This window comes from Pieris brassicae, chromosome 7 (genome assembly GCF_905147105.1).
Source record: "Pieris brassicae chromosome 7, ilPieBrab1.1, whole genome shotgun sequence".
NCBI lineage: Eukaryota > Metazoa > Arthropoda > Insecta > Lepidoptera > Pieridae > Pieris > Pieris brassicae.
Window position 1 is genome coordinate 4,687,369 of NC_059671.1, and position 27,489 is coordinate 4,714,857.

General features: G+C 33.0%; 2 protein-coding genes across 4 annotated transcripts; both read left to right on the plus strand.

Annotated features, from left to right (window-relative positions):
- The first annotated feature begins 342 nt into the window (after nucleotides 1–342).
- Nucleotides 343–7,149, plus strand: LOC123712542 (proton-coupled amino acid transporter-like protein pathetic). Of its 3 annotated transcripts, none has more exons than XM_045665695.1 (8): nucleotides 343–485; nucleotides 1,271–1,421; nucleotides 2,256–2,377; nucleotides 2,610–2,694; nucleotides 4,052–4,296; nucleotides 5,046–5,258; nucleotides 6,311–6,480; nucleotides 6,861–7,149. In XM_045665695.1, the coding sequence occupies exons 1-8, from the start codon at nucleotides 400–402 to the stop codon at nucleotides 7,109–7,111; spliced, it is 1,323 nt and encodes a 440-aa protein (XP_045521651.1). In that variant the 5' UTR covers nucleotides 343–399; the 3' UTR covers nucleotides 7,112–7,149. The 3 variants fall into 3 exon arrangements, with proteins under 3 accessions (XP_045521651.1, XP_045521652.1, XP_045521653.1); XM_045665696.1 differs by lacking the exon at nucleotides 343–485 and adding an exon at nucleotides 950–1,038; XM_045665697.1 differs by lacking the exons at nucleotides 343–485; nucleotides 1,271–1,421 and adding an exon at nucleotides 1,560–1,656.
- Nucleotides 7,150–11,561: 4,412 nt separating this feature from the next.
- LOC123712361 (proton-coupled amino acid transporter-like protein pathetic) lies at nucleotides 11,562–25,623 on the plus strand. Its single transcript, XM_045665398.1, has 9 exons — nucleotides 11,562–11,737; nucleotides 17,547–17,681; nucleotides 18,674–18,824; nucleotides 20,454–20,575; nucleotides 21,859–21,943; nucleotides 23,384–23,628; nucleotides 24,194–24,406; nucleotides 24,599–24,768; nucleotides 25,270–25,623. Exons 1-9 carry the CDS (start codon nucleotides 11,700–11,702, stop codon nucleotides 25,506–25,508), a joined length of 1,398 nt encoding a protein of 465 aa, XP_045521354.1. The 5' UTR covers nucleotides 11,562–11,699; the 3' UTR covers nucleotides 25,509–25,623.
- The last annotated feature ends 1,866 nt before the right edge of the window (nucleotides 25,624–27,489 follow it).

Genomic DNA, 27,489 nt, shown 5'->3' on the forward strand with positions numbered 1-27,489 from the left:
CATTTCCTCGCGATGTTTTCCTTCACCGTACAAGTAAATATTAAATGCGCATATAGATCGTAGCCGAGGTTCTATAGGAACTCAGGGATAAGATACACGCTGAAAACAGTAGGAAAATAGTGGGTGACGTTTTCTTTGTGTTTGTCTAACAACATTGTGTAACAACGCCCCCCAAACCGTTCTTGATACAAAGCATTTAATTGTTCGCAAACCATTTTCTCATTTGATACTCATCACATAATTATTAATTCATACACTGAGGTTTCATTTATCTTGCTCTTATCAACGTTTTAAATACTGAGATTATAACAATAAAACTCTTATGTTTAATCAAAGCTTGTCATTAACAGCCTTGTGACAGATAAAATTATACTCGAATTGTGTATATGTAATAGTGCTATGGAAGTACAGAAAAATGAGGATGGTGATGTACAGGATAAGGAATATAATCCTTATGAGCATCGGCAAGTGAAGAAACCTAATTCGTGAGTTACTAGCGTTCCTGGCTGAGCATAGCTGGAACATTTTTAAATATTTTGGAAATATAGTGATCCTACCTAGAAATTGTAACATTAGTGTTGAAAATTTTGAAATCAGTGCAGAAATGAATTAGTTACAAACATGAAACCTACAATACTTCCTCATTTTAGTATAGATTTTAGAAATGAATAATTTTGTTTTACTTACTGCCAACTAATCCCTTAGGATCAATACAGTTGTTTTCAATTGTTCTATATATTGATAATTCCATGTTAGTTGTAAAGAAAACACACATACACTAATGAAGCAGCTCTTAAGCATAGAGTGTACCATTTTCAAAGGTCGGCAGGGTATCCACTTTATTCAATAGCTTGCTCGTTAGCATTCTAGAACATAATAACAATTCATTAAATTGAAATCAAGAATCAAATACTAAATATATTTTTTGTACCATTCCCTAAAAGATCGGCAACATACCCGCTAGCTCCCGACGTTGCAGATGTCCATGGTTACCACGTAATTTAAAGCGATCTGCCGGCTCGTTTGCCATAAAAAAATGTAGGTGCAATGTATTGGGTTAAAACTAACTTGCTAATAGTGGTCATAGCTACATTTAAAGATCTGTTTACTTCTGCACCTTCCCGTTTGTTGTATTTCACTGGAAATAGAACCCAGAACTACCGATCTAAACGCATTAAACAAGATGCGACACAGTCCAAGCTTGTTATAGTAATTTTATAATATCAAATTTTATGATTTTTGGAAGATTTAATCACAATTTATTTTTCAGTGATGTACGATCTCTAGCAAATTTACTTAAAGCCTCATTAGGCTCTGGAATTCTAGCTATGCCTCTAGCCTTCTCTAATGCTGGATGGGGATTCGGCATCATCGGCACAATCATAGTAGCATTTGTATGTGGACACTGCGTGCATATATTTGTGAGCATACTAATTGTTTATTCATACGAACTTAGCTGAATACTGAATAATGACATACATGGATTTGAGTATATTAATACGCTATATCTTTTTTTTTTTAATAATTATTAGTTAAAAATAAAACCTTTCTAGATACAGCGCTCCCAAAGTGATCATGCGCATAGCGATCTTCGCTGTTGGTCGGCAAAGTATGTCGTATTTCCCGAGCGTAGGGAGACGATATTTATATAGAGTGGTAAAGTGCATTTACTTCATGTATAATTTAGTAGAATTATGTATTTTGTCGTACAAAAAATACACTTTTTACACACACAAAAATACGTCGAATAAACTTTTCTCGTTTTATATCTCTACCGATATATCTCGTTTAATTTTAATGAGTGCAATTATAATGCTTTACTAAACACCAGTTAAATCCCATTCCACCTGTAAATAACACTTAGGTTCAGTTTACAATTCATTTATCTTTATGATATTTACAAAAAAAGCTCTGCGCTTCAAATTTTACATTCTATACATTTTCTAAAAATATAAACATACCATTATAATTTTAATAAATTTGATAAGATGATTAGGTCAAATGTGATAGGCTCTCCATATTTCACCGAGAGATGATCTGAGGATGGGAGAGGATGTCTATCGATACAAATTTAACGACGTGGAATAAGTGATACCTGTATCTTATATTCCATAATAAACATATTTTATTTTATTATTTAGATAAATGTGTTATTACATTTTTAAATTGTGGATTTTAATCGTGAATCTGAAGTGAATAAATAAGTAAAGTATATAAGGTACAGTTCGTGTTTTAATTCAGATAATGTTTTACAGGTGACAGTATCTCGAAGTTGTTGTAAAGTGCTGAGAAAGCCTCTTTTAAACTACGCAGATACGTGTGAAGCAGCGTTTTCCATTGGACCGAAGAAATTTCAACGCTTTGCGAGATTCGCTGGGTACCATTTGTTTCTACATAACAAACAAAGCCTTTATTATCTTACCGTGGGCAAAACAATTACTTGGTCAGAAAAAAAAATGCTAATTTTTATATTATACCAGCTTTATGGTCAGGTCTGGCCTCCAATATTTTAGCCCATTCTTTTCTTCGACAGACTAACTGCCCATCTTTACTAGAAGTCTTTAACATAACATAAAGAAATTATGCGTAATTCGTGTATTATTTTTTAGAGGTTTTGCTGAAGTGGCTCAGTTATTGACTTATCTCGGAGTTTGCTGTATTTTCACTGTTTTAATTGCAGATTCTATAAAACAGGTAGGTTCTAATTAAACTTTAACAATAGCTATCTTATAAACGGTGTCGGTTCGCTTCTTGGTGGAACAATATTTGTTTTGGTTTGGCACAGAAGGCTACAAGAAGAAAACTCTTACAAACTAACGAAATTAATAAAGAAACGGCCTCTGTCGTTGTTCACAAAAACATATCATAGTTTTAATTATATGCAAGGTCACTGGCCCTAATTAAATTTTGAAGTTGGCGCCTGGTGCATAGTACCGATGACCTCAGGGCTTGTGCTTTCTGTGCTCAACGAATAAGTATATATAGGAACGAAATGCTACCAGCATTAAAAATACTGCCACAGGGACCGTTTCATTTCAGGAGTCAATTTTATTATTATTATTATAACCTACTATACTATACTGTATGTAGATATGATAATAGTATAATATTATTCTGTGTTTCAAATTTCTGAAGCTTTTCTCACCGTATTCGTAAGTTGGTTGGTTGGTTGCAAATCAAACTTCTTAATTCTCAATAGTTAGGCAATGAGGCAGTGACACTGGAGTATACGAGTGAACGAGTTATATACAGTCGACTCTCTATAATTTTAAACTCAAGAGACTCAACGTATACACTCTTGTAAATAAGAGATTGATCAAAATTTGTGATTTATTATTTCTATATTATTGTAATGTATTAACAATTATATACAATACTACAGTTATTAACAATTTTTTAGAATAATCTGTCTGTAATATTTTTTTTCATTCACTAAGGAATTTTGAAGGTGAGCAGTGTTGCCTAGTGGCTTCAGTTTTCGGCGCTCATCCCTGAGGTCGTAGGTTCGATCCCCGGCTGTGCACCGATGGATTTTTTTTTTCTATGTGCGCATTTAACGTTAGCTCGAACGGTGAAGGAAAACATCGTGAGGAAACCGATTTGTCTTAGACCCAAAAAGTTGACGGCGTGCGTCAGGCACAGGAGGCTGATCACCTACTTGCGTATTCGATTAACAAATGATCATGAAACAGATACAGAAATCTGAGGCCCAGACCTAAAAAGGTTGTAGCGCCATTGATTTATTTTTTTCTTTATAAGGAATTTGAAAAACAATTGACGGTCTTGTCTGTGCATGATAAATATTTAAAATGTAGGGAAGCCATGTGTTCAATTTATCGCATGTTGGTGAGCAAGATAGCATTCCCTCCATTGATTATTTTATTCTTATCGAGTATTTTTCAAGAACCGGATATATGCCAATTAACCAGTGTTAAGTTATTGAGAGTCTATATAAAAACATGATAAATAAATAAACGTTATTCATTAAAGAACAACGTGAATATTATAATAAATAAATAATTAAGTTCAATACTGTTTTAATACCTTTCAGCTTTTCGATCGCTACGTAACATCTGCAATCGTACCAGTCGAATACTATTGCCTGGCGATTCTAGTACCGCTGTGTTTAATGTGCCAAATCAGGTACTTAAAATGGTTGGCTCCATTTTCATTGATCGCAAATGTTCTTCTAGTGGCCACATTTGCAATATGCATCTACTATATATTTAAGGATGAAATAACATTGAATGGTAGAAAGGTGATCGGACCTGCAGCTCGTTTGCCGGCTTTTCTTTCGTAAGTATTATGACATATTCTATTATCTATATAAATAAAAATGAATCGAATACATTGCTCAGTGCAATACTCGAAGATGGCTGGACCAATTCGAGAGGTTTTAGTTTATTCCTTGAACTGTTGATGATTAAAAAAGTTTTATTTAGGACATAGGTTTTTATTCCGATAAACTGAACAGATAACGTCATCGAAATGTACCAAATGATATGTAGCTACTAAAAAGTCGGGCTATGTAAAAATAATATTTAGGTAAAGTTCGCGGGGGCAGCTAGTTACTTATATAAATTTAATTCCATAAATTTTAAAGAATGTAATGAAAAAATGTAAAAATTTGTATTCATAGTAAGTGAATTAAATTAGTTAATTTTTATATGAATGGGACGTGATCCTGTTATGCTAATTTCCCACGTCATATGCATATTTTTCGTTCTCGTGAGGCAATCCTTGTACTTTCGAATTATCATTAAACCAAATTTAATTATGTTAAAAGGTTGACGGTTATTTTACTCTATTGGAAACATTTCTCTTCTAGTTTTTTTTTTATAAAATAGGGGGCAAACATGCTCACTTAAAGGAAGCTTGTTCCAAATTTAAAATTACTCATTATTAGACTCTTTGGCTCGTGTTCTGTACGACCTCAGGCCCGTCTTGAACATGTGTTGTTAATGTTAACATCATGGTTTAACAATTAATTAACTTGATTCACTTTACAAAACTACTTAACATTCACCCATACTATATTTTCAAAGTACAGTGATCTTCGCAATGGAAGGAATCGGCGTTGTGATGCCGGTAGAGAATGCTATGAAGAAACCGCAACACTTTCTGGGATGCCCCAGCGTTATGGTAGTAGCGATGACCTTTATCATGATGCTTTACACCATCCTAGGTGTATTTGGATACTTAAGATATGGCGATGAGCTAAAGGGTTCTATCACTTTGAACCTGCCTATCGATGATTGGTAAGAATTCTTTGACAGCGATTTTAAGATTATACATTGATTTATTTCTTGCTCAAATACGCCAAAGCAATAAGAAAGTATATCTTTATAACTTATGTGATTATAATTCGTTAACATTTCACTCTGAGACAACTCGTTTGACTATCCTGAATCGTGCACCTAATGGGACAGACCTATTTGGCGTTCAATCATGGTCATGTTTGCGACCCTCGCCAGGGAGGGTGTTAAGGCCCGTTTAGTGCTATACACCTTGGGGTGGTGTGTCGGCTCGTGCCCTGCTAATACAGTAGCGCGGCTTAACCCTTGATGAGGGAGGAGACAGACGGCTCGACTCGCGCGCGCCAGTGTCTTGCTAATTGTTGCGTGTAAGGCGCGACGCTCGACTTGATCCTGGGGTCGTGTCCGGGGGTGTCAAGTCCGGTGGTGTAGGGGCCTAGGAGTATTCTCGACTTGGCCGCGATTGGTGATATCGGTCAGATCTATTTAGCAAATGTTTTATTTTCTATTGATGGAAAGTTCAATAAACTCAACTTCAACAAACCCAAACAATAATAGCCAAGAAACTGAAAGCTCCCTCTGTAATTCCCAATAGTGATACGGACTGCGACCCGATCAGAATAATGAGATTTTGTTCCATGCAATCCCAAGGTTTATCCACATTATCGCTACGGATATTTTTGATTTATCATCATTTACTTAGTTTTCATATTTCGATGTATTTTCTCCGTGTTTGTTGTTTGCCTATAAGTCCTTGTCTCATATAGATTATGTATTTAATTTTTCTTCATCTACCAATGTATCAGTGTCCGGAGCCTAGGCAAGCATTTGTAAATAAAATATGTTGCTATTGGAATTTACAGAGACACTGCGTTAGAACTGCCATACCCATGGATGCCTAAGTAAAAAAGGATTTAGTAAAGTAAATAGGTTGCAGAAAAACCTCTATAGATAATATTAATACAATTTTAATATCCTGTTTGCTATATCGTTAAAGTCAAGTGTTTTGTATTTGGAACAATTTTCAATTTTTTTTTAATTAATACTAATTTCAGGCCAGCTGTATGTGCGAAGGTTTTTATAGCTATTTCGATATTTCTAACGTATCCTTTACACTTTTACGTTGTTGTCGGAGTGCTCACAAGATTCTCAGAGCCCTACGTGAAGAAAGAATATAGGAATATGTCACAAATTATGGGAAGAACTGCTGTTGTATTGTTTTGCGGTAAGGATTATTGTAGGCGTTAAATAAATAGACAATTATTTTTTCTGGTATGAATATTTTTGAAGTGAAACTTCTTTATAGGCGTTGGAAAAAAAACATACCGTCACATTTTTCGGTTACGCGTCATCTTTTTCTTGTCCCTACCACGGTTGATTGGAAGAGATTCCAAACCATTAATAACAAAAATATATAATAACGATAACAATGATAGTAACAATTCTATTACAATTAATGAAATTCTGTAATAATCTTAGTAGCAATAAGGTAAAATGAAATAATTATAGTATTTGTATTCATGTCTATGATAATAAAAGCCTTTTGTTAAACTTTATTTCACCAATTTCTGGAAATAATTCCATAATTGTATTTTTTACTCCTAGGTGGCATTGGAGTAGCACTACCAATGCTGGAGTACATTACAAATTTAGTTGGCGCTTTATTCTACTCAATTCTTGGTCTCGTGATACCAGGGGTAGTGGAAACTATTTACAAATGGAAAGATCTTGGAAAGTACAACTGGATCCTATGGAAGAACATAATAATAGTGTTATTTGGAGTATTTTGTGTTATCTCAGGATGTGCTGTTACTATCGGTGATATTATTGAAAGACTTAACAATCCTTTAGTGTAATAAAAGTTATTTTCCTTATATTATAAGTTTAAGCAAGACGAACTTCTTTTATAAATAAAGTCAGTAATACCTAAATAAATATTATTGTTAGCCAAATCCAACTTAGGTAACAGTTCAGTCAAGATTCGAGGGAGACGTTTAAAAGACCTAATTAAATAATCATTTTAGGCGTGTGCTTCCAAAAACCTGAATCACAATCTTGCCCTGAGCGGTGTTATACTCGTAAATGTGAAAGTCATTTTACAAATCCTGAGACTAGATAAGTTTATACACGTTTTAGGTTACGTAATCTTTTAATTTAGAATTTATTACAACTAGAATACGATATATAATACATAGCATACGATATTATACAAGGAGATTAAAACCCATGCCAGCCTAAGTCCATGATATATGCATAGTTGCTACAAAGTCAAACTCAAAATAACTTCATATTAAGTACACTTATGAACGTCAACAGAAGAGAAGTAATCTTGATTCAAAATGTACATTTACTACGAGTAGAAACTTTCCGCCACTCTTTTTAATTACTCAAAACTGAGTCATACAAATTGTTAGAACTGGAGCAAATCAATCCCAATGATTAGGATCATTTAAATAATCGTCAAATAATGTGTGGGCCCCACTGATTTTGATTTTACTATGCCTTAGACTGCAGTTTCGTCAACAAAGTTAGTTCACTGGCCTTAACTTTCTGTTTACCAACTTCAGTGTGTTGTTTTATTCTCATTACGTAGTAAGTTATTTAACTTAACCCAGTTAAATTTACGAGAGATAGAATGATTTACATCGTACAATAATACGTTTTTTCCTATTCACTTTAAATATAAGTAAAGTGTCATCAGGAACCAATACCATCTCATGAACTCCATTGACAATTGGAGGTCGTTTATGTAAATCAGAAATAAGGAAGGTCCGATACAATTATTGAATACGTATATTATAAAATAAAAATGTGTGTATAATATAAAAAAAAAAATACTTATAAACAAGAAATATAAATAGTTAGTATTAGTAAACTTGGTTGTCTGTATAGTCGGTTTACAAACGAAAGTTGAACGTGACGGTTAAACTGAACTTAACTAAACATCGGTAAAATGATTGCATACTTTTATAAAAATATTTTCTATGGATACAAAGGAGTGAATCCAGGGACGCTTAGGCCAATCGAGTGGTAGAATCTATCACAGATACGGCGCAAGCGTACTATGAGCGTAACGGGACAAACGTTATGCTTTTTTGTGCGCGAAGCCGGCGTTTATAGATTTACTAGACTAAATATATATCTTTTTAATTAATTTAATTAAATAAAGACTTTCTTTAGCCAATGGTACATATATATAATACCTACATATATATAATATATAGTAGTATTAATGAAAGAAAACATACTTTATTGGCAGGAATGTAACAATGAAGTGTTACGAACGGCACGTGGCCATTTCCATTATATTATATCAATCACCCATTCATATTGTTATCATTACGCGAAGAATTCGAAAAACAATATGAAAGATAAACTCGATTGTAATTTCAAAAAATATTATTTCGCATTTAAAATTGAAAAAAATTAACTGAAACCTGAACTGAAAGCCTTTCTTATTAGCTATCCAAAGTGGGCTTTTGTAGTCCGTTTAGTAAAACTGAACTTAGCTATGTGTAAATATTTGTAAACTTTACCATAGATTTCTAATTCATGTTTTAAATCGTTAAACACAGTCAATCCAGCATTTTGTAGTAGTTTGTGCCGTTAATCATACGATGACGACTCTGAGTTCTGTGGCAATTAATTATCAATAATATTAACAATTTTTTCATATCACAATCGCACAAAACAAGAGAAAAAGAATATAAAAGAAGACAAAGGATGATACATGCTATTATTTTTTAAGTTTCTTCCAGACAGCCCAGACGTAAAATAATAATACAGAACTTAAACTTAACGTAATAAAATTACATGTACAAAGTAAAAATAAGAAATTGGTCTATCGATATAATATTATTATACAGGCTACAGGCTCCACACTAATGCATAGTTTTCCAAACATATCGAAAAAGTAAAAACATATACATTATACATTTTTAATTCTATTAGGCACAGCAAACTATAAACTATTCTATAAAATATATGAGAATTTTAGCTGACCTATACAGTTGATACGGAAATTTGCACGTCACACAACTATTCAGTGTTAGAGCACGTTAGTCTTAAGTGCTAAACAATGGTAAGTGAAAAATAGAACACAAGAACAGTGTCTTCCCCTTCATAGAGACTGTACGTAGTTTTATTGGGCACTTTCTTATGTAAAATATCCTTAAATGTAAATTAGATAAGACTTAAATTACTTATTAGTCTCAAGTTAGGCTAGTCCATAATATTCCATGATGTCTCAGTGAAGATACAATGTGTTTAAAAAATATTAGTAAAGTATAACTGTATCTTGTATGAAATATAAAAAATAAGAACAGACAGCAGATCCCGGAGACATAAACTAGTGTTTTATAAGTAGGTTATAACTAGAACCGTGTAATTCCTAGGCGCAAAAGCATAACTCAAGCATAACTAATGTGGTGTTAAGACACGATCGGAAAATAATTGCAATAAATATTTGAACAAATGATAATATTTCGATGAATGAGTTCATAGACCTGCAATTCAGTTTAGAAGGAACGGAATATATTCATAATATTATTTCAAATAATAAAAAAGGATGAATGGTTAAAAAAGAAAGTTCATTAGCCCCCATACTAGGCTTCCCTGTGTGGAGCTAGCCTCTTCCATTTGACATATGAATTATTTAAGGCACTTAATAAATTATACAAAACATGATGATGTGTGTAAGTGCGCAAAAAGACTAATGCATTATGTGTTCATTCTTCGATAATTCGCAAATTCCAACGGAGGTCAGACATGACACTTTAATATTTCTGGTTTCAGGGCTGTCATTGAAATTTTCCTAGGAAAAATCGCAACAGTATTACATATAATATATATCACATATATGGAATATATTCCAGCTCTCATTCCTGAATGAGACATCGACATGATCTGAAGTCGAACATTCTAACCAATAAGGTTTTAAGATAAATTTGATAGATATAATATATAGAACAGGCATGTGTGATATAAAAAGGTGGGATGTTGGTGAGAGCAGAATCGTTAAGGGTGACCTTCAACTCTTTCACTGCGTTCAAACCCAGTGCACCATATTACTGACATCTAGCCTATATAAAAAAAATCTAAGTAACAGATACAACCCGACGTTAGTTATAAAAGGTTATAGCGCCACAGGATTGTGCAACGCCGGATGCGTTGCAAGTGTCCATGACGGTTATCAATTTATTTAAGGTGCTTGATTGCCTCCTGTCCCATTAAAAAATATCAACACGTGATCTAGTACAAGATCCAGCCAGAGACCCTGCCTGAAGGCATGATTACTCCCAAAAACGTATTGCAGTATTAGAAAACAGATTCCAAAAAATACAAAAGTGCCTGTAATTACTGATATTAGCGATGTAAGTACATAATATGTCAGAGATTAGACTATTAACTTAATCGTTTTACTAAAGATACATTGGCCGTTTGCAATGTTTTGAGACAATTGCATAATTGACACAATGTAGTGCACGTGTAGCAGTCTATTTCCACCAAAATATCTCGTCCAATCCCTCAAGCCCTTGACACAGATTACATTGTTATAATACAAATTTAGCTGTCACGTGAAATCTCGAAGCATTAACATCTTACGAAGTGCCAGTCTTTAAGCTGTACAAATTATGTAGATTAGAAAAATAACAATGTAAGTAATTGCTGATAATGCAGTACGTAGTGTAATTAAAAAGAACATTTCTATGCTAAATAAGGTACATAATGTGTGACGTGGTTATTTTTGTACGTAAATATTGCTATCGTCGTTTAATCCGGTATTTTTACGACGTTTAGACGTAAGGACTTTTTTAATTTTAATCTATTTTAAATATTTGGAAATCTCAAAATCAATTAGATCGTACTAATTTTTTTGTACATTATCAAGATGCTTTGCGACGGACGTGATCCGTCCTCGCTAGTCGAATTCGTATGGTATTGTGATATGACCACGTAAACTGGTTTATTGCGCGGCTCATCTGTACGGTAATATGTCTGGACAGCCAGTAACCATATGTTTACCTATTTTCTTTGAAGACCCCCGACCCATAATTAGAAACGCTCCAGACAGGGATTCTTTTCGTGAACCTAAGAAGAGGACAGAATGAAACAATTGAAAAAATATTTTTTTTTTGTATCCCCGAGATTATCTTCATACTAAACGCAGCCCTAACTAACGCCTAGGAAGTACTTTATTACCTGACTATAATCTAGTAGATCAATAAGCACTCGTGCCAAATTACGATTTAAAATGAACCGTCAGCTTTCTTGTATTTATAAACATTATTGCAAACTCGGCGGGAATCGTTTAGTATCTTAAAGCCGGTCACGCGATATGCGCGTCGTTGGTCGTTACATTTTAAAATTAAATATAATGAGATAATATTTAAACAGTATTATATAAAAATAATGTATAATTAATAGTGAGCAACAACTGTGATTATGTCAAATAGTTATAATATGAAGGAATTTAGCTCGACGTAAGTATTATTCGAAGTTTTTCGTTATACGTTCTTGAGATTTTACATAAAGGTTTTATATGTATTTTTTTATAAGAAATCTTCTTGAATATGTTTTTGTTCTATTTCTCCCATTAATTTGACGTGGTAAAAAGGTTTGAGATAGTGACTAAATAATTTCTTAATTTTGAAGTACTTTTCATGTAATTTTTAATAAATTTCAAAGCAGCCATTTCAGATCATAATGAGATTGAACTAAACCTTCAAATGGGTCAATAATACGTCATTTAACTATCGTTTCGATTATTCGACCTTCAAATGTCGAGTTTTTTTAATACTCATCAAAAACAAGTTAATTAGGTTTTTGTAATGGAATATTTGGGCAAATATTCGATCATGAATGTTGTGTCAGAGACCTCATCTCAGCGACGTCATAAAACTTAGTAATCATCTGTTTTTATGTATTTATTTGCAAATCACGACTAAAATAAAAACTATTTATAAGGAAATAATAATTTAACATATATATTATACTAAAGTTCTATAGGAATTATGAATTTCATACATTTTAGTAAGCTAACTTTTAACATTTGTTACACAAAACATTAACACAACAACATAGTAATCACAATTTTACGTATATATTTTAATAGTATATAAAAATGGCTACATACGTTTTTAAAATGAATATGTACATACATATATTTCGTAAAAAAAATCACTTAGATCGCGCGTATGTTTACATATTGAGAGCAGAAGACAATAGTTTAATTCTCATTTAAAGTTCAATTCGAACATATAACTTACAGTTTTACCCTGTTATTGTTTGAGCTAAATACTTTAACTAATTTAGAACTGGTAGGCGTATGCAATACGAAGCTCCAAACTTAAGCCAAAGATGCTAAATTAAGAATAGTCACTATCATGGGTTTTGACATAGATACTTAATAGTACAAACAAAAAATATATAATATATTCGAACCAATTCGACTTAGGAACCTTCAATAATAGAGCTTACCAATTCTTGAAAGGCCGGCAACGCACTTGCAAGCCTTCTGGCAATGTGAGTGTCCATGGGCGGCGGTATCACTTAACCCGAAGAGCCTCCTGCCCGTTTGCCTCCTATTACATAAAAAAATATTGCGATCGTCACGCTTCTGTCGAAAATATTATCTATATTATCCAAAGAGAATAGAAAATATTATCTATATTAGACATGAACCATAAAACACTATTTACACAGACTCAAACAGACTAGACAAGCCCCGCGTGCGACTGTGATGACAGAACCTTTCAAACGCTGGTTCATTTAATTGTTGACTGTGCGACTTTTAAAAGGACTTTGTGGTATCTGGAGATCGAGACTGGCATGAGGATATCCCGGTATGGGCTATCCTGTCGGGTTGCTTGAGCACAGATCGCAGCTGGAAAAATTCTGCTGCAATATTGTCAAATATGTCAATAACATAACTAGCAGGAGAGGTAACACGGGAAGCGACAGACAGCGGGCCTCTTGGTCACATATCTGCCTGATTGCATGTCTGATGGGCAATGATGTAGGGTCCCTGTTTATATAAATAACTTTTTAAATTTAGGTTAAAATGATTTATTTGGCACTTCGTAGCAATAATCAGTATAGGGAAATAGGCCGCGAGCAGCAACCTTTTTAGTTTAAATATATTCGTCTTCCCAAAATTTACTTGTGATTTGTTAACCACTCATTATATTTATATTATCCAAACAATGAATATATATTTGTTTGTTGTGGCATTTATCTATCATCTAGGCACATACAATTTACATAATTAAAATAACATTGCATTTATTCTCGAGTTCATGATTAGAATGATATAGCAATTTACAATTTATCACAGATAGATCTTACCTTAGATAAATTATCATATAAGTGTTTTACAGCTTTGTGACTTGCATATGATTATAAGAATATATATTAATAGTAACCTAACGAGTAACTGGTTCTCTAGCTCTCCATAGCGATCTTTGTTGAGTTTATTTATTTATATATTCACGCATTTTTACCGAAGCGGAAGAGTCCACGGAAATCCACTCTCTCCACCAACTTTCATGATGGTGGATCACTGTGGTGGATGGTGAATACATGAGCATGAGAAACGATTATGGGAACTTAATTTTGTAATAAAAGGTGACGTAATAAGAAAAACCGTTTGTATCAAACAGGCTTACACACTGACGCGTAGAGAATGCTTCACAGAGAGCGAGAAGTCAATTAGGTTTCGTTCAATATATTTAAAATTAGAATGTTTTGTATTTTTTAATTATGATCAGAAATCTGAAATATTATTTGTTCTTTTTTTATTTGACTGAACATTTTTATAGTCTCTGCTTGACGACGCGTGATAGCTGTGATTTGGCTGAGTTCGAAATCCAGTTTATCAAGGAAAATAAAACATATAATTTGGAATACGAACGGTAAATAACAATTCCCCGACCTATATCACAAAATCTTTATGTAGTAGCCGAATATGATTACGTGCCATTGGATATGAGTATGTTTTTCGCCATAACTTATTTAGGTTTAAATATAAATGCACAGAATCCTTTTTTTCGACTTTATTATTAATGCATTACTAGCTGTTTTTTTTTAATCTTAGCACTAAACGCGACTGTGGAATATGTGGGATGTATACCTGGAGGCGTACCAACATGACCTCATCATAGAGGCCCGTGGTTCAACACCTCAATATAAAGCTATAATATAATTTACTGTTTTACCTAACACACCACACTTGCATGATTCATGAAAGATAATGTTAATTAATATGCAAATAAGTGGTTATAAAGTTAACAAAATTTAATTGTCTTAAAGTGGCATACCTCCTAATCTGATACTAAATTTAGTGAAATATTTACATTGAGTTAAGATTGGCAAAAAAGGTCATTTGTATTTTGAGATTATACTGGGAATAACAATAAAAACTTTTTTTATTGAGTAATCGTAAGTTTATTAAAATAATTTATTATCAAGTTACCTAACCAAAAGGAATTTCTGCAATCAGTTTTTTTGTGTCAAAACTTCCTTGAATATCTCTCTCTCTCTTCAGTTGATAGCTCGTGTCTGAGCGTCGTGGTCAGCAAGGAAACATTTGGAGCGGACAATCTGTTTCCATCAGAAACCGGTCCAGCATCTCTCATATAACAGTATACAGTTTTAAGGACGTTGAGTCACTCGGCCACGTGATCTTTTGCCTTTTGTTACCAACCACGATCAGACATTGAGGAATATTTAATCATAACACGGCTTAAAAGAGTTATTAGATATTATATTTGTATATGTAGTGTCATATGAGGAAATGAAAATCTTTACCGATAAATTCCAATTAATATTACTTTTAAGTTTAATCCTTATTCTATTATTGCATCTTATTATAGACGCTGGTCCTAACACTAGGACATTTATGTTGTGGTTGACCAGACAGACTCTTAAAGTTACAATAAATAAGCGTAATATAATGGATATTGTTTTATCTTTACGATTATAATGACAGAAGTTTTAAACGTTCTACTTACAAATTAAACAAATGTATAAATTAAAACATTGTCATTAACATTATTTAAATTATAGATAAAAAATTCTTTGTTCTTTCAAAAAACCTACAATCAATTAATAATTGATTACTGTAGAAATTGGTTTATTTAATTACTAACTATAAATTATCGTTTAAATTAACCACCTGTACAATCACAGGTGTCTAACGAACAACAATTAAGGGAATCAATAAATGTCAAAAAATCCACTTATTATAACTATATTGGACATACTACACCATTTTCAAATAGACAAAATCTGTAAATAAAATTTATAATCATGTAGGCATTTAAGATAATCTATCGGAAGCGTCTATTAATAATAAATTATAAGATTTCCCTTCTTTCCTGCATAAGTCATGTAAGTGTATCAATACTATAGAGCTGAAGAGTTTGGTTCTATGCGAGAAACTCAAGAACTACTAGTTCACATAAAAGTCTTTGGTTGTTTGATAGTCAATTTATGTAGGAAGTATAGATGCGCTCTAATGAATTAACGAGGGTTTAAATATTGCTTATTGCTAAAATACCGGTTCTATAAAAATATGTAGAAAATAAAGAGTAGCATTCAAGAGAAATAACTATTGGTATGAAATATTTGCGCTTTCAAGAAATCTAGTACAGATACCGGTAAACATCTTGAACAAATGACCTTGCCCGCGGAGAAACGCGACGGCGGGAGAGAGAGAGAGTAAACTTTCCCCCACTCCCTTGTTTAATGCTCAAGAAGTTTGCCGGTATCTGTAACAAGATTGCTGTTTACACTGTTCTTGTGCGAAGTGAATTCGTACTTCTTCAGTGAGTAAGTATTTATCATGTGTCCTTTTTTTAAATCCATTTCACTATTTACATATAATTTCATTGATTTTTTTGTTTCAATAGTTTTGTCTTAGAAATTTTGTCTTATGTAGTTTTGCATATGCTTGCGCTCACCTTCCCTAATAAAAAAAAATTCTCACAATAATTGCCTGGAAGAGATCGCCCGAAAGTGATTACACAGTTGTCCTTTTATTTCATTATTTTAACTGTACTGAATTTCTATATTACTACAACCTTGTATAAATAAATAAATATTTTGTAATACTTTAGTGTCGTGTGAATGGCATGGCATTTATATTTTAAATGCATCTTTGCAAACAAAGTGATCACAACACTACAACTTAAACACTTCCATGCCGTAGGGATCTGCTGTATGCTTACAACAAAACCTCATATCTTGTTTAATTTTAACATTTCTTAGAAGTAATACGTGAAACGTTGAGAAACGGTAAGAGGTGAAACTTAGCAAAATAGCGGATACATTTTTTATCTCCGCTAAGTTAGGGTTTTACGCTCCACTAAAGAGAATGTCTATGCTCCCTGCAGCATATCCCTGAACAATCATTTTTTTTTCTTATCACAAATCCGATTATAGGCCAGGGTACTCTGTTATCACTCTCTTAACCTAAGAGAGTGATTGCCATTGCTATATTTTGTAATTTTTATCTATGTGAACATGCTTATTACATATATTATAAGCATTATGTTTGTGCACGCAGTCCGCACCTATTATTGTCGAGGTCACACATTGGTTTTAGTTTGTGTAACGTGTTTTTTTTTATTGCATGGCCTTGTTGTTGAAACTTAAAATAAATCGATAATAAACAGCTTACAATGAGTCCAAATCCTATAATAATTAAGCCTAACCATTTATGCATATTTACAAAAGATACACACACTTAAAATTGTATGCAAACAATTTATAGGATTATAGGCCTCATTTAACTGGCTCAATCTTGGTCTATCTCCAAAGCCAACTTTTTTAGCTCGTCAGCCCACCGTGCAAGAGGGCGACCTGTCTTTCTTTTCCCTGCTGGGACTTATTTCCCTGTTTGTCCATCTGACTTCGTTCATGCCAGCGATGTGTCCCGTCCATTTTAACTTTGGCAGTTTTTTGGCAATGGCAAAGTGCATCAATAACTTTTGCTTGTTTCTTATTCCTGTATTTTTTACATTGTCCTTTAGTTTTAAATTTTGTACACTACGTTTCAACCCTCGTTTACAAGTTGTTCTATTTTGTTTGTGTTCGAGTCATATATCCATGATTGACTACTAAGAAAGGCGAGGCAACATACCACGTGTATGCTTTTAGACTTTTTTCCTTAAGTTCAAAACCTATAAAAGCCCTATTTTTTATTGTTTATAAAAACTATTAGCATCTACTCAATCTTACTTACGCCCATCACCTGCCCTGCCCACTGATTCATAAAGATTTCTTTTTCAGGGCAGTCATAACGGAAAATGGAGTTTTTCCGTCGACAATGTCAGTAAACACAATCAATACAAAATGTAAAGGCACAAATAACGAAGACAAGGGGTATGACCCGTTTGAAAATCGTAATCTGGATCAGCCGAATTCGTAAGTACCCTCAAATTTTTAAATCGCAAAAATATTGATTTGTTTTTGAGGAGTTTTTTACTTTTTTCAAACTTGGATCGGCGAGATGTTAGTAGTTAAACGGGAATGACTGCTCATGGCAGATATGTTTAAATGCAGAGGTAGGTATTACTATTTACTTACGGTACTAAAAATATTATATTATATTTTCGGACAAGGTTGCTACATGATGATCCTTAGTTGGATTTGAATCCAAATTTAGATCGATAATATATATCTTGTTATAATACAAAGAACTATTTTATAACCATACAGTATAAAACCGCAAATAAAACATACATCCTTTTACAAGGTCATGAATTGTGTCATACTAACAAGTTTCTCCGTTACTTATTGCATAGTAGTAGAGTTATTATATATAAGATATTCCAGGTACTTTTCGATATGAATAAAGGATATGACGAAATTTGACCTTATATATGTGCTTCATTAATCAATTTCATAAATAAAATCATATATAATCATATGGTAGGTAACTTTGAATATAATCAAAGAGATTTCTAGGCAAAAATTTCTTCGGATATTTCACAGCCTTTGTAAATTAATACACGTCAATATAAGGAAAAGCTACCTCGGGGAGGAATTACGTTATTATTAAAACTGATTCTCTAGTTTGTGAAGTATGGTATAATTATGTTTTTTTTTTAAATATACTTCATGTCTGTTCTGGTTAATGACTAAATAAAGCCACTTTAATTATTATTTAGTAATTGAATGGTAGTTTTGTGATGCACTAAATATGCGTTAGTACTTTTTATTTCCATTACCTTGTGTTCTGCAGTCTACCCCTTTTGGGTAAAGGCGTTTTCATTTTCCTGGATATCCCCTGCAGCACGTCACGGCTTCAGCGTCTTCTTTTATCTGTACCCCTTGCAATCTGGTATTACTATAAAGCATTTATTATGTATAAAGCAAATATCTTCATTATACACATTAAAAAATTACTTTTTCAGAGATATAAGATCATTTGCCAATCTTCTCAAGTCGTCATTAGGATCCGGCATATTGGCTATGCCAGCTGCTTTTAAAAATGCTGGATCAATCGTCGGTATCTTTGGTACAATCCTACTGGGATACATTTGCACACATTGCGTCTATTTACTGGTAAGTTTCGCTTAACTAAATCCACATTTAGTTACAGCAGTATTACAGCAATTTACACACTATTACTCTACTGGATAAGGTTGATCCGTAAAGCCTGTGCAGTAGCCAGAAAACTTCTGAGCTTCTAAAAAGAGCTAGGCCGGCATCCACCCTTCAAACATCACCTCGATGGCTGGAAGTCTTCCACTTTCTACCTCACAAGACACTTTATTTTACAAACTAACGATCTGTGAAATTGACTTCCGGTGTGCTGTACGACCTCCAATTATTCAAAGAAAGAGTATACTTCTCTCTCAAAGGCCGGCAAAGCGCCCACTAAACTGGGTGACCATGAGTCGAGATGACTGCCCTGACAACGGACCAAATGGGCGTCTAAAGGCAGATATTGATCACACAACTTATATCAATTGAAGTAGCAAACGGTTGCTACGTTATCATTTTAATTCAGAATTCACTAAAGCTTTGAGGTCATTGTTGAGGATTTTCTTCGACTGTCCTTTGATTGATCAGGTGTTGTAAGAGCAGTTTTGGCCTAGTGGCTTCAGCGTGCGTCTCTTATGCCTAAGATCGTAGGTTCGATCCCTAGCTGTGCACCAATGGACTTTATTTCTATGCGCGCATTTAACATTCGCTCGAACAATGAACGCAAACATCGTGAGGAATACCGGCTTGCCTTAGACCCAAAAAGTCGACGGCGTGTGTCAGGCACACGAAGCTGATCACCTGCCTATTAGATTGACAAATGATCATGAAACAATTCTGTAATATGAGGCCCAATAAGGGTAGTAGCCACTGATTTATGGTTTAGGCTCAAATAAGGGAAATTAAAAAAGGGTTAAAATTTAACAATTCACAAAGCGAAACACAAGCTTCTCATGTACAATGAATTCACATCACACGAGTTAATTAATTTGTCCAAGCTATATTTAATGGAAATTGTATTTTTAGAATAACAATATTAAGTAAGCGGTCGGAGACTAAAATGAATTAAGCAACTGCAATATAAAAGTTAGTCACAAACATTTATCGAACCTCATTAGGTATTATTTAACATTTTTGTTGCAAATTCCAAACCTTATTTACATAACTCGTTTTTTCGAGGGCTTTTTAGCATCATCAGTGAGAGACATTAAATTGATGGACTATTTGATAAATACTACTAACTCACGTTAAATCGCTCGTACGGTAAAGGAAAACATCCCGATGAAAACGGCATACCTTACAGCTTAGACGAAGAGGCAGTTGATGACGCGCTCCACACTCTAAAGAATTGCCTCGAATGTAACGTGGAAAGGAGGCCTCTACTGGACTGGTTAATTTAGGTTGTCTGTTTCTATTGCATTTTCTCTTTTTCACTATTTCGTCACTTTCTGCCAAATTGTATTAACGCTGTGATGAAAAGAGCCAGAGATATCACACCAGAGCGATTTTTTTTTTATAGCGAGGTAGGTTTTTTGGATGAACTGGTTATATTTACTTGACCTTTCGCTTTGGATTGCCCAGATTACAACGAAAATTGAATACAATTAGTTTCCATGTAATATTTTTCACATCATCGTAGTACCTTTAAGACCCGTTACGTGACTTATATTATTGTTTAAAATTAATGCGTCTTGAATAATTCTTTAGGTAAAAACGTCGCAAGATGTATCGAGGGTGTCAAAAGTACCTTCCCTGGGTTATGCGGAAACAGTTGAAGCAGTGTTCGCTACGGGGCCCCGACCATTGCGGAAAATCTCAACAGCGAGCAGGTATAAAATTTATTAACGATTCAACAATTATAAATTAACTGCATAAGCGGAAAATCACAAGGCAAAATACAGTAAAATAATTTTAATCGTTTTAAAGAAAAACGACATAGTTAATCCTAACAGTAATGCTGATACGATAGTTACACTTTTACAGTAATTATTTGTTGTTATATTATTTAACTATAATTAATTAATAAATTAGTCACACAACAACCCCTCTTAAGGTTTGGGTCTTAGATTTTTCTAGATGTTTCATGATCATTTATCAATCTAATGGGCAAGTAGGTGATCAGCGTTCTGTGCCTGACACGCCGTCGACTTTTTAGGTCTAAGTCAAGCCGGTTTCCTTACATGTTTTTCTTCACCGTTCGAATGTTAAATGCGCACATATAAAGAAAGTCCATTGGTGCACAGCTGAGAATCGAATCTACGACCTCTGGGATGAGAGTCGCACGCTGATGCCACTCGACCAACGATGCTCATTATACTACAAATAGTTTCTTCTTATTTATAAATAACACGACGACCTATACGGGCAATCTTCTCGGTCTCGGTCGGTTGTCAAAATTAGAACAAATCAATTATACTTATATCTATATCGTGATAAAAATATCCGAATGCCATCTACGGAAGTCGCAATAAATAAAAGATACCTAATAATATTGGTTACCAATGTCAAATTGATAAAATCGTTAATAAGGAACACGTTCTGAATGAAAACGAAAATTTCGTCACAAGTGCAATTCTTTCAATAATTTTACAATTATGTGATCTGTGAGCCTAGTGGTTAGTGACACTCAACCGGTGCATTCAAATCCCGGTAACTTGTTTGGAAGGATTTTACTTTTATGCAATTGTACGGGAACGTTGCGGGGAAACCGCCACAGACCACAAATTTATTACGACTATGCACTGATGAGTTGGCTAGTAAACGTTCAAAAATTCTAAATTACAAGTTTTTTTTACATTTATGGCATACATTATATAGAGTACAATTGTGTGCGTTTTATTTCAAAATTACGTAAAATGTAAGAACAAATATTTCATTCGAAAATAATACAATATTACCTATTGCAATTTAAATTGCCAGTTTCACAATGATTAATTACGCAATAAATATTCGTAGTGAAGATGTTTTGAAGTTAATATTAAAGTCAATAAATTTGTTGTATGTTCACTAATTACTACGGTATTATAATTCTAAGATTTTTATAACCTTTAATTATTACATAACTTAACATTGTTTAATTTTAATAGATAAAACTGTTATTTTATTATTCCAGGATATTTATAGACTGGGCGATGGCTCTGACAATTCTTGGCGCTTGTGCAGTGTATGTAATATTACTCGTCGACTCAGTTCAACAGGTATTTTGGATGATAGACAACATTATTAAACTATACAGTGTGTTTTAAAATTATGCCAAACATCAAGGACATTGTGGAGTTCTAGTAACGTTTCGTATGTCGATAAAATCTATGGCATAAATTTACGGACTTCGTTTTAGCGAGCGAACCCTCTAGGATTGAGTATATCCATGGACGGTATCACTTAATATCAAGTTAGCAATCAGTAGCAGTTAGCAGGAATGAAGCAAACGGTTTCACCTTGGTATTTATACAAATATATAAATACTTGCCTTTATAATATCAAGTAATAAATGTAAAATCAAATAGAGTACATAGTTAATAATTAAAAATATTACACGTTTGCTTAGCGTAAGTGGTATTAAAGTTTCCGCTTGATTAACACAAAATATACCCATTTTGCTTGCAGCATATTCCTTTCGTGTTCTTACAGTCTAGTTCATATTTATCTATTATTCCTAGTAAATAGTATGTTTAAATGATTGATGTTGAATTATTGAACTCCGCATTTGTGTTATTTCTCTAAATCTTAAACAATAATACATAACTACACTTTTGTTAAATACCGCAATTAAGAAAACTCTGTAGAAAGCTTTGTGAAAATTATTTCATATTTACATTTGTACAATTAAGAAACGACAATAATTGTTTAACTTAGACTTAGACACCTACACGAGTCCCGTGTTATAATTCAGTTTCAATTTAAGTCGCGAAACATTTGCTATAAACTAAAATGCAGAATTTTACGACCCCCTTACAATGCTATTTAGGCCCTGATAACTATACAAAGAAATATAATCTAGATATTATATTTAGTACATTTAACGAGCCCTGTATACGTTGAATATTTGTTTGCTTGGTTATAGTAAATAATCTGGCACATTAAATCGGAAGTGTACTACTATTTATATTTACTACGTTCAATCTATATTGAATATGTTAGATGCTATAGCTAGATTAGTTTTAAGGAAAAAAAACATCGTTTTTGTGTGAAAACCGTACTTAGAGGCCGTACCGTACCGGCTGCAATAAATAATAACTACAATTAGTAATTATATATCATATAAAGTGTGACTTAATTTTAAAAAATAGTAAATATATATAGTTCATTAATAATAAAGCAATCTTTAACAGTGATATCATCTTGCGACACTTATCTATGAACTTGAAACCCCGGTTGTGGACCGATGGATGGAGCTTTTTAAGTTCCGAAAAGTTCGGTCGAAGGAATACATCGTGAGGAAACCGGCATGCCTTGAACTCAAAAGGTTGACTCCTGCCGGCGAGTGTCAGGCACAGAATATTTTTAATTGGAAATATGGGAACTGTATCAAGTTGTAATTGCAAACGAAACTGAAAATTATCTTAACCCATTAAAATAGTCCCCGTAATTTCATATCTCTGACTGAAACTTAAATTTATTTGTATTCATTTTTTCAGATCGTCGACTTCTACTATGAAAACAACAGTTTGAACAAAGGAATATACTGCCTTATGTTTTTGGTACCAATTCTTATTTTTACTCAAATCAAGAGCCTTAAATACATAGCGCCGTTCTCTGGATTTGCCAACATTTTGCTGGTGGTGACATTTTTAATTTGCCTATATTACATCTGCGATGAATTCCCCAATTTTGATTCACAACCAAAATCAATTGATATTCAACGATTGCCATTATTTATTGGGTAAGTGTTTTGCGCGGTAGAATTTTGGCGTATATTATAATTAATAAATTCTCTGAATTACAAAGGAAGTGCAACTCCAAAAGGAGTAACTGATAAAATTATACATATAGGAAACCAGTAATTATGAGTTAAATATATATGTATCCTGAATCCCAAGGTTCTGATTAGCATTATCATAATCTCAGCTGCGGTTAGCAGTTCATTTAGTATCAGAAAACCCTTAAGTCTGAAGTGATGGGATGCGTACCAATGGAATGTCTGTCTATATGATCATTTGACACTCGCGTAAAGGAAAACATGCAAGGTCTAGCATGCCTTAGATCCAAAAGTCAATGCGAATGATCACGAAACAGATTAAATCTGAGGCCCAGACCTGAAAAGCTAGTTGACCCGTCGGTCTATTATTTTTAACAGAACGCACCTAGACTAATCCCATCACGAGACGAGAGAATTCTTCGAAGTGTAAATAATTAAAATGTACTTAAAGTTCTCAACTATTTTCTATACCCAGCTAACCGCTGTGTTGCTATTATGCCAAACTTTTCTTAATAGGTGACTGTTTTAGGACTGTGATATTTGCAATGGAAGGTATCGGCGTTGTACTGCCTGTGGAGAATACAATGGCTAAACCACAGCATTTTCTTGGATGTCCTGGAGTTTTAAATATAACCATGACGATTGTAGTTCTTCTATATATGATTATGGGTATTTTGGGTTATTTAAAATATGGAGAACACGCAGCCGGGAGTATAACATTGAACTTGCCGACAAAAGAAATGTATGTAAAAGGCTGTTTCAATAGCTAAAAACTGGTTATTTATTTACTATTTTATCCCAAAAACCGTCTAATATTTATTATTGTCTACTATAATTACATCGTTCTTTTCGGTGGAAATATTTTTGGCGTAAACATGAAATCTCAGCTGCACTCATTCCATTTTACTAAATGTATAACTTTTTTTTATTACAGACCAGCTCTCATGGCAAAAGTATTTATAACGTTAGCGATATTCTTCACGTACATTTTGCAATTCTATGTACCGATGGAAATTGTATGGCGTAACGTTAAACACAGAGTAACGCAAAAATACCATAATCCTGCACAAGCTATTATGAGAGCTGTATTTGCAGTATTGACGGGTAAATATAAAGTTATTATCTGTTTTACATACTAGCCTCCAGGCACATGGTATAATTGTTTAGGGCGATTAAGACTCGCCACTCTCAAGGGCCAGGGGGCGTTAAGTAGAGGCAATAGAGAAATCAAGAGAATTTTTGTCAATTTTTCTTAAAACTAAATGTCGTTTAAGAAACTAAACTAGTTGTATTAACTAAAGTTGTATTATTTATTGTACAGTCAAGAGCGTGTACAAGTTTTCACTTGCTTTATACCTGTCATACTGGCTATCTTACCTACTTCGACTCGCGCCCTTGAAAATCGGCTCGCACACCCTTGGTGACATTCAATTCTATCAATATTTGTTGAGCGAAATATGGTTTTACTCCATATACACCACATTTACAAAGTCCAACAATTTCTAAAGAAAACGATACTTAAATATTTCGGAAACGTCTTACACAACACAAAAAGTATAGTTGCTTCAACCAAACATATATACGAAAAACTTCATAAATTTACAGTTGCTGCAGCAGCAACACTTCCTCGTTTGGAACAAGTGATAGGACTGGAAGGTGCATTTTTCTATTCCTTCCTAGGGCTGATCGCGCCCTCACTTATAGACCTTATATTCCGATGGGAAAGGGATCTTGGTTCATACAACTATGTCATGTATAAGGACGCATGCCTAATTATCTTTGGAATATTCGTTCTAGTAACAGGAGTGACGCAGAGTATTAGAGAAATAATGAGGACACTGTAAATTAGTGTTTTAGTTACGTAATGTGTTTTAAATTTTGTAATAAGTGTTCATTGACTGAAGAGAGCAAAATATAATTTTGTATGGTTTTATTATGTACTTAATATAATATTTATCAGAACTTAAATGTATTTTATTATTATACACAATTTATCCTTACTAAAAAAATATTTATTTAAGACAATGTACTAGAAAACAAATCGTTTCCATAAAGTGTATTTTTTCAACATCAAATTCGATTGGAGTAAATTCAGCGAGTTTACCGATTTAAAATATGCCAACGATTTCCACACGAATACTAATTGTCACACTGCCACAGGGGCATATTTTAGTTTTCTTTTAATTCGTTTTTAATTATTATTATGATTACTATGTAGGTTAAGAACTTAATGTACATACGCTGGTTAATATTTAATTACACAAAATGGGAAGTTCACTATTATTATTATTATACGTGTGTACGTGTATATTGAAGAATTTAAACGATTATATGTATACATACTTAAGACAATTAAATTTCATTTTTCTTTGCGTATAATTGATTTTTACTTGTTTTAATGTGCAACATGCTTCTTTTGCCAGCATTTTCGTAATATTTATTTTTATATAAACATTGCTATTACTTTAATTGTCTTGGGTTATAGATAAACACTACAAACGGGCTTAAAGGTCTCGTTACCCGGCTATAAAATTATTAAAAAAACGCTATAAACATGAAATTAAGTTTGACATCAAATCATAGAAAATATTATGATATATAGGATATAGAGTGAACACTCAAGATTGTAGCGCACTAGCGCCACCTAGAGATGTTTGCGGTAACTAATATACTACCAAAATGAATTTAAAATTACCGTCGATATTTCACAAACATTATATTTTAGGATAAGCACTTAAATAATCATAGATTATCAAGCAGGTTGTTACACTTAGACATAAAACATAATATACTACTTTTAAATCCATAATCTTTATTACTTATATACTTCCAGACTTCTTTTGTAAAGGCTTAGTGCCTTAATTCTTCTCTTCTTTACTTAATGCAAATAAAATAACAACTATCAACAAAATAGTGTAGTATTAACCAGTGAAGTAAGGAAAGTCATATGTCTACCATACAGACATGCATATGGTTAATTTACCATTCAAGTATTCTGCATAATAAAGCTTCGTTGGTTTTTGCTCTTGCTGTCTTGTAGAAATAATATAAAAATACATTACTTTAAAATAATACAGATAAGAATAAATCTCATATAGCTTCGTTAATTATATTCTATGAAGTATGGTTTCCAGTAAGCCAAGTTCATTTTACACACAGTTTAATAAAAGCTTTATTTATTATTATAAATTACCTACAGAAGATAAATATCAATAGTACATTTTATGGTACGTTTGTTATGTTGCTCTATGAAACTATAAAATAAATAAATAATGATATAAGCAATACATACTTAGTAGTAATTATTTTACGATTTCTGATTGACTAACAAATGAGATACTAAAAAAATACTATTATTTTTTTAGTATTATGAAGTGCTATGTAGTGGAGTTTTTCCATGTTTTATGTCATAGCAGAAGTTCTTCATCATTTCATATGATTGAGATTATTGTGTATGTTATATATGCCGCCATAAGCCATGACAATTAAAACCACAGAGTACATTGAAAAACTTTAAAATAAATTTATGTCAGTGCCATCTACTGCAAACCGTGGATAATAAGACAATAAATACACATGTATGAAGTCTTAATACACTTTTTGAAATATAAAGAAAGATGCGACATTGAATAATAGCATACAACAAACAAGTAAAACTGATAGATTCAAATAATTATTATTATTCATTTTAATAGGATATAATATAATTTTTTGTAATGTTTTTCAAATGACGAACACTATTGTAATGACCCGCGAATTGCAAAATGTGTAGACTTAGTTTTTTTGCAACACAATGAGTTTATTAAAAATAAGTATAGGAATGCT

What these genes read in the sequence shown, in the direction of transcription:
- LOC123712361 (XM_045665398.1), top strand. Translation starts at nt 11,700, where the DNA reads ATGTCAAATAGTTATAATATGAAGGAATTTAGCTCGAC. An exon ending in AACTTGCCGACAAAAGAAAT is followed by an intron (nt 24,407 to 24,598) that starts GTATGTAAAAGG and finishes TTTTTATTACAG; the next exon opens with ACCAGCTCTCATGGCAAAAG. An exon ending in TGTATTTGCAGTATTGACGG is followed by an intron (nt 24,769 to 25,269) that starts GTAAATATAAAG and finishes ATAAATTTACAG; the next exon opens with TTGCTGCAGCAGCAACACTT.
- LOC123712542 (XM_045665695.1), top strand. Translation starts at nt 400, where the DNA reads ATGGAAGTACAGAAAAATGAGGATGGTGATGTACAGGATAAGGAATAT. An exon ending in TTGCAGATTCTATAAAACAG is followed by an intron (nt 2,695 to 4,051) that starts GTAGGTTCTAAT and finishes AATACCTTTCAG; the next exon opens with CTTTTCGATCGCTACGTAAC. An exon ending in AACCTGCCTATCGATGATTG is followed by an intron (nt 5,259 to 6,310) that starts GTAAGAATTCTT and finishes TACTAATTTCAG; the next exon opens with GCCAGCTGTATGTGCGAAGG.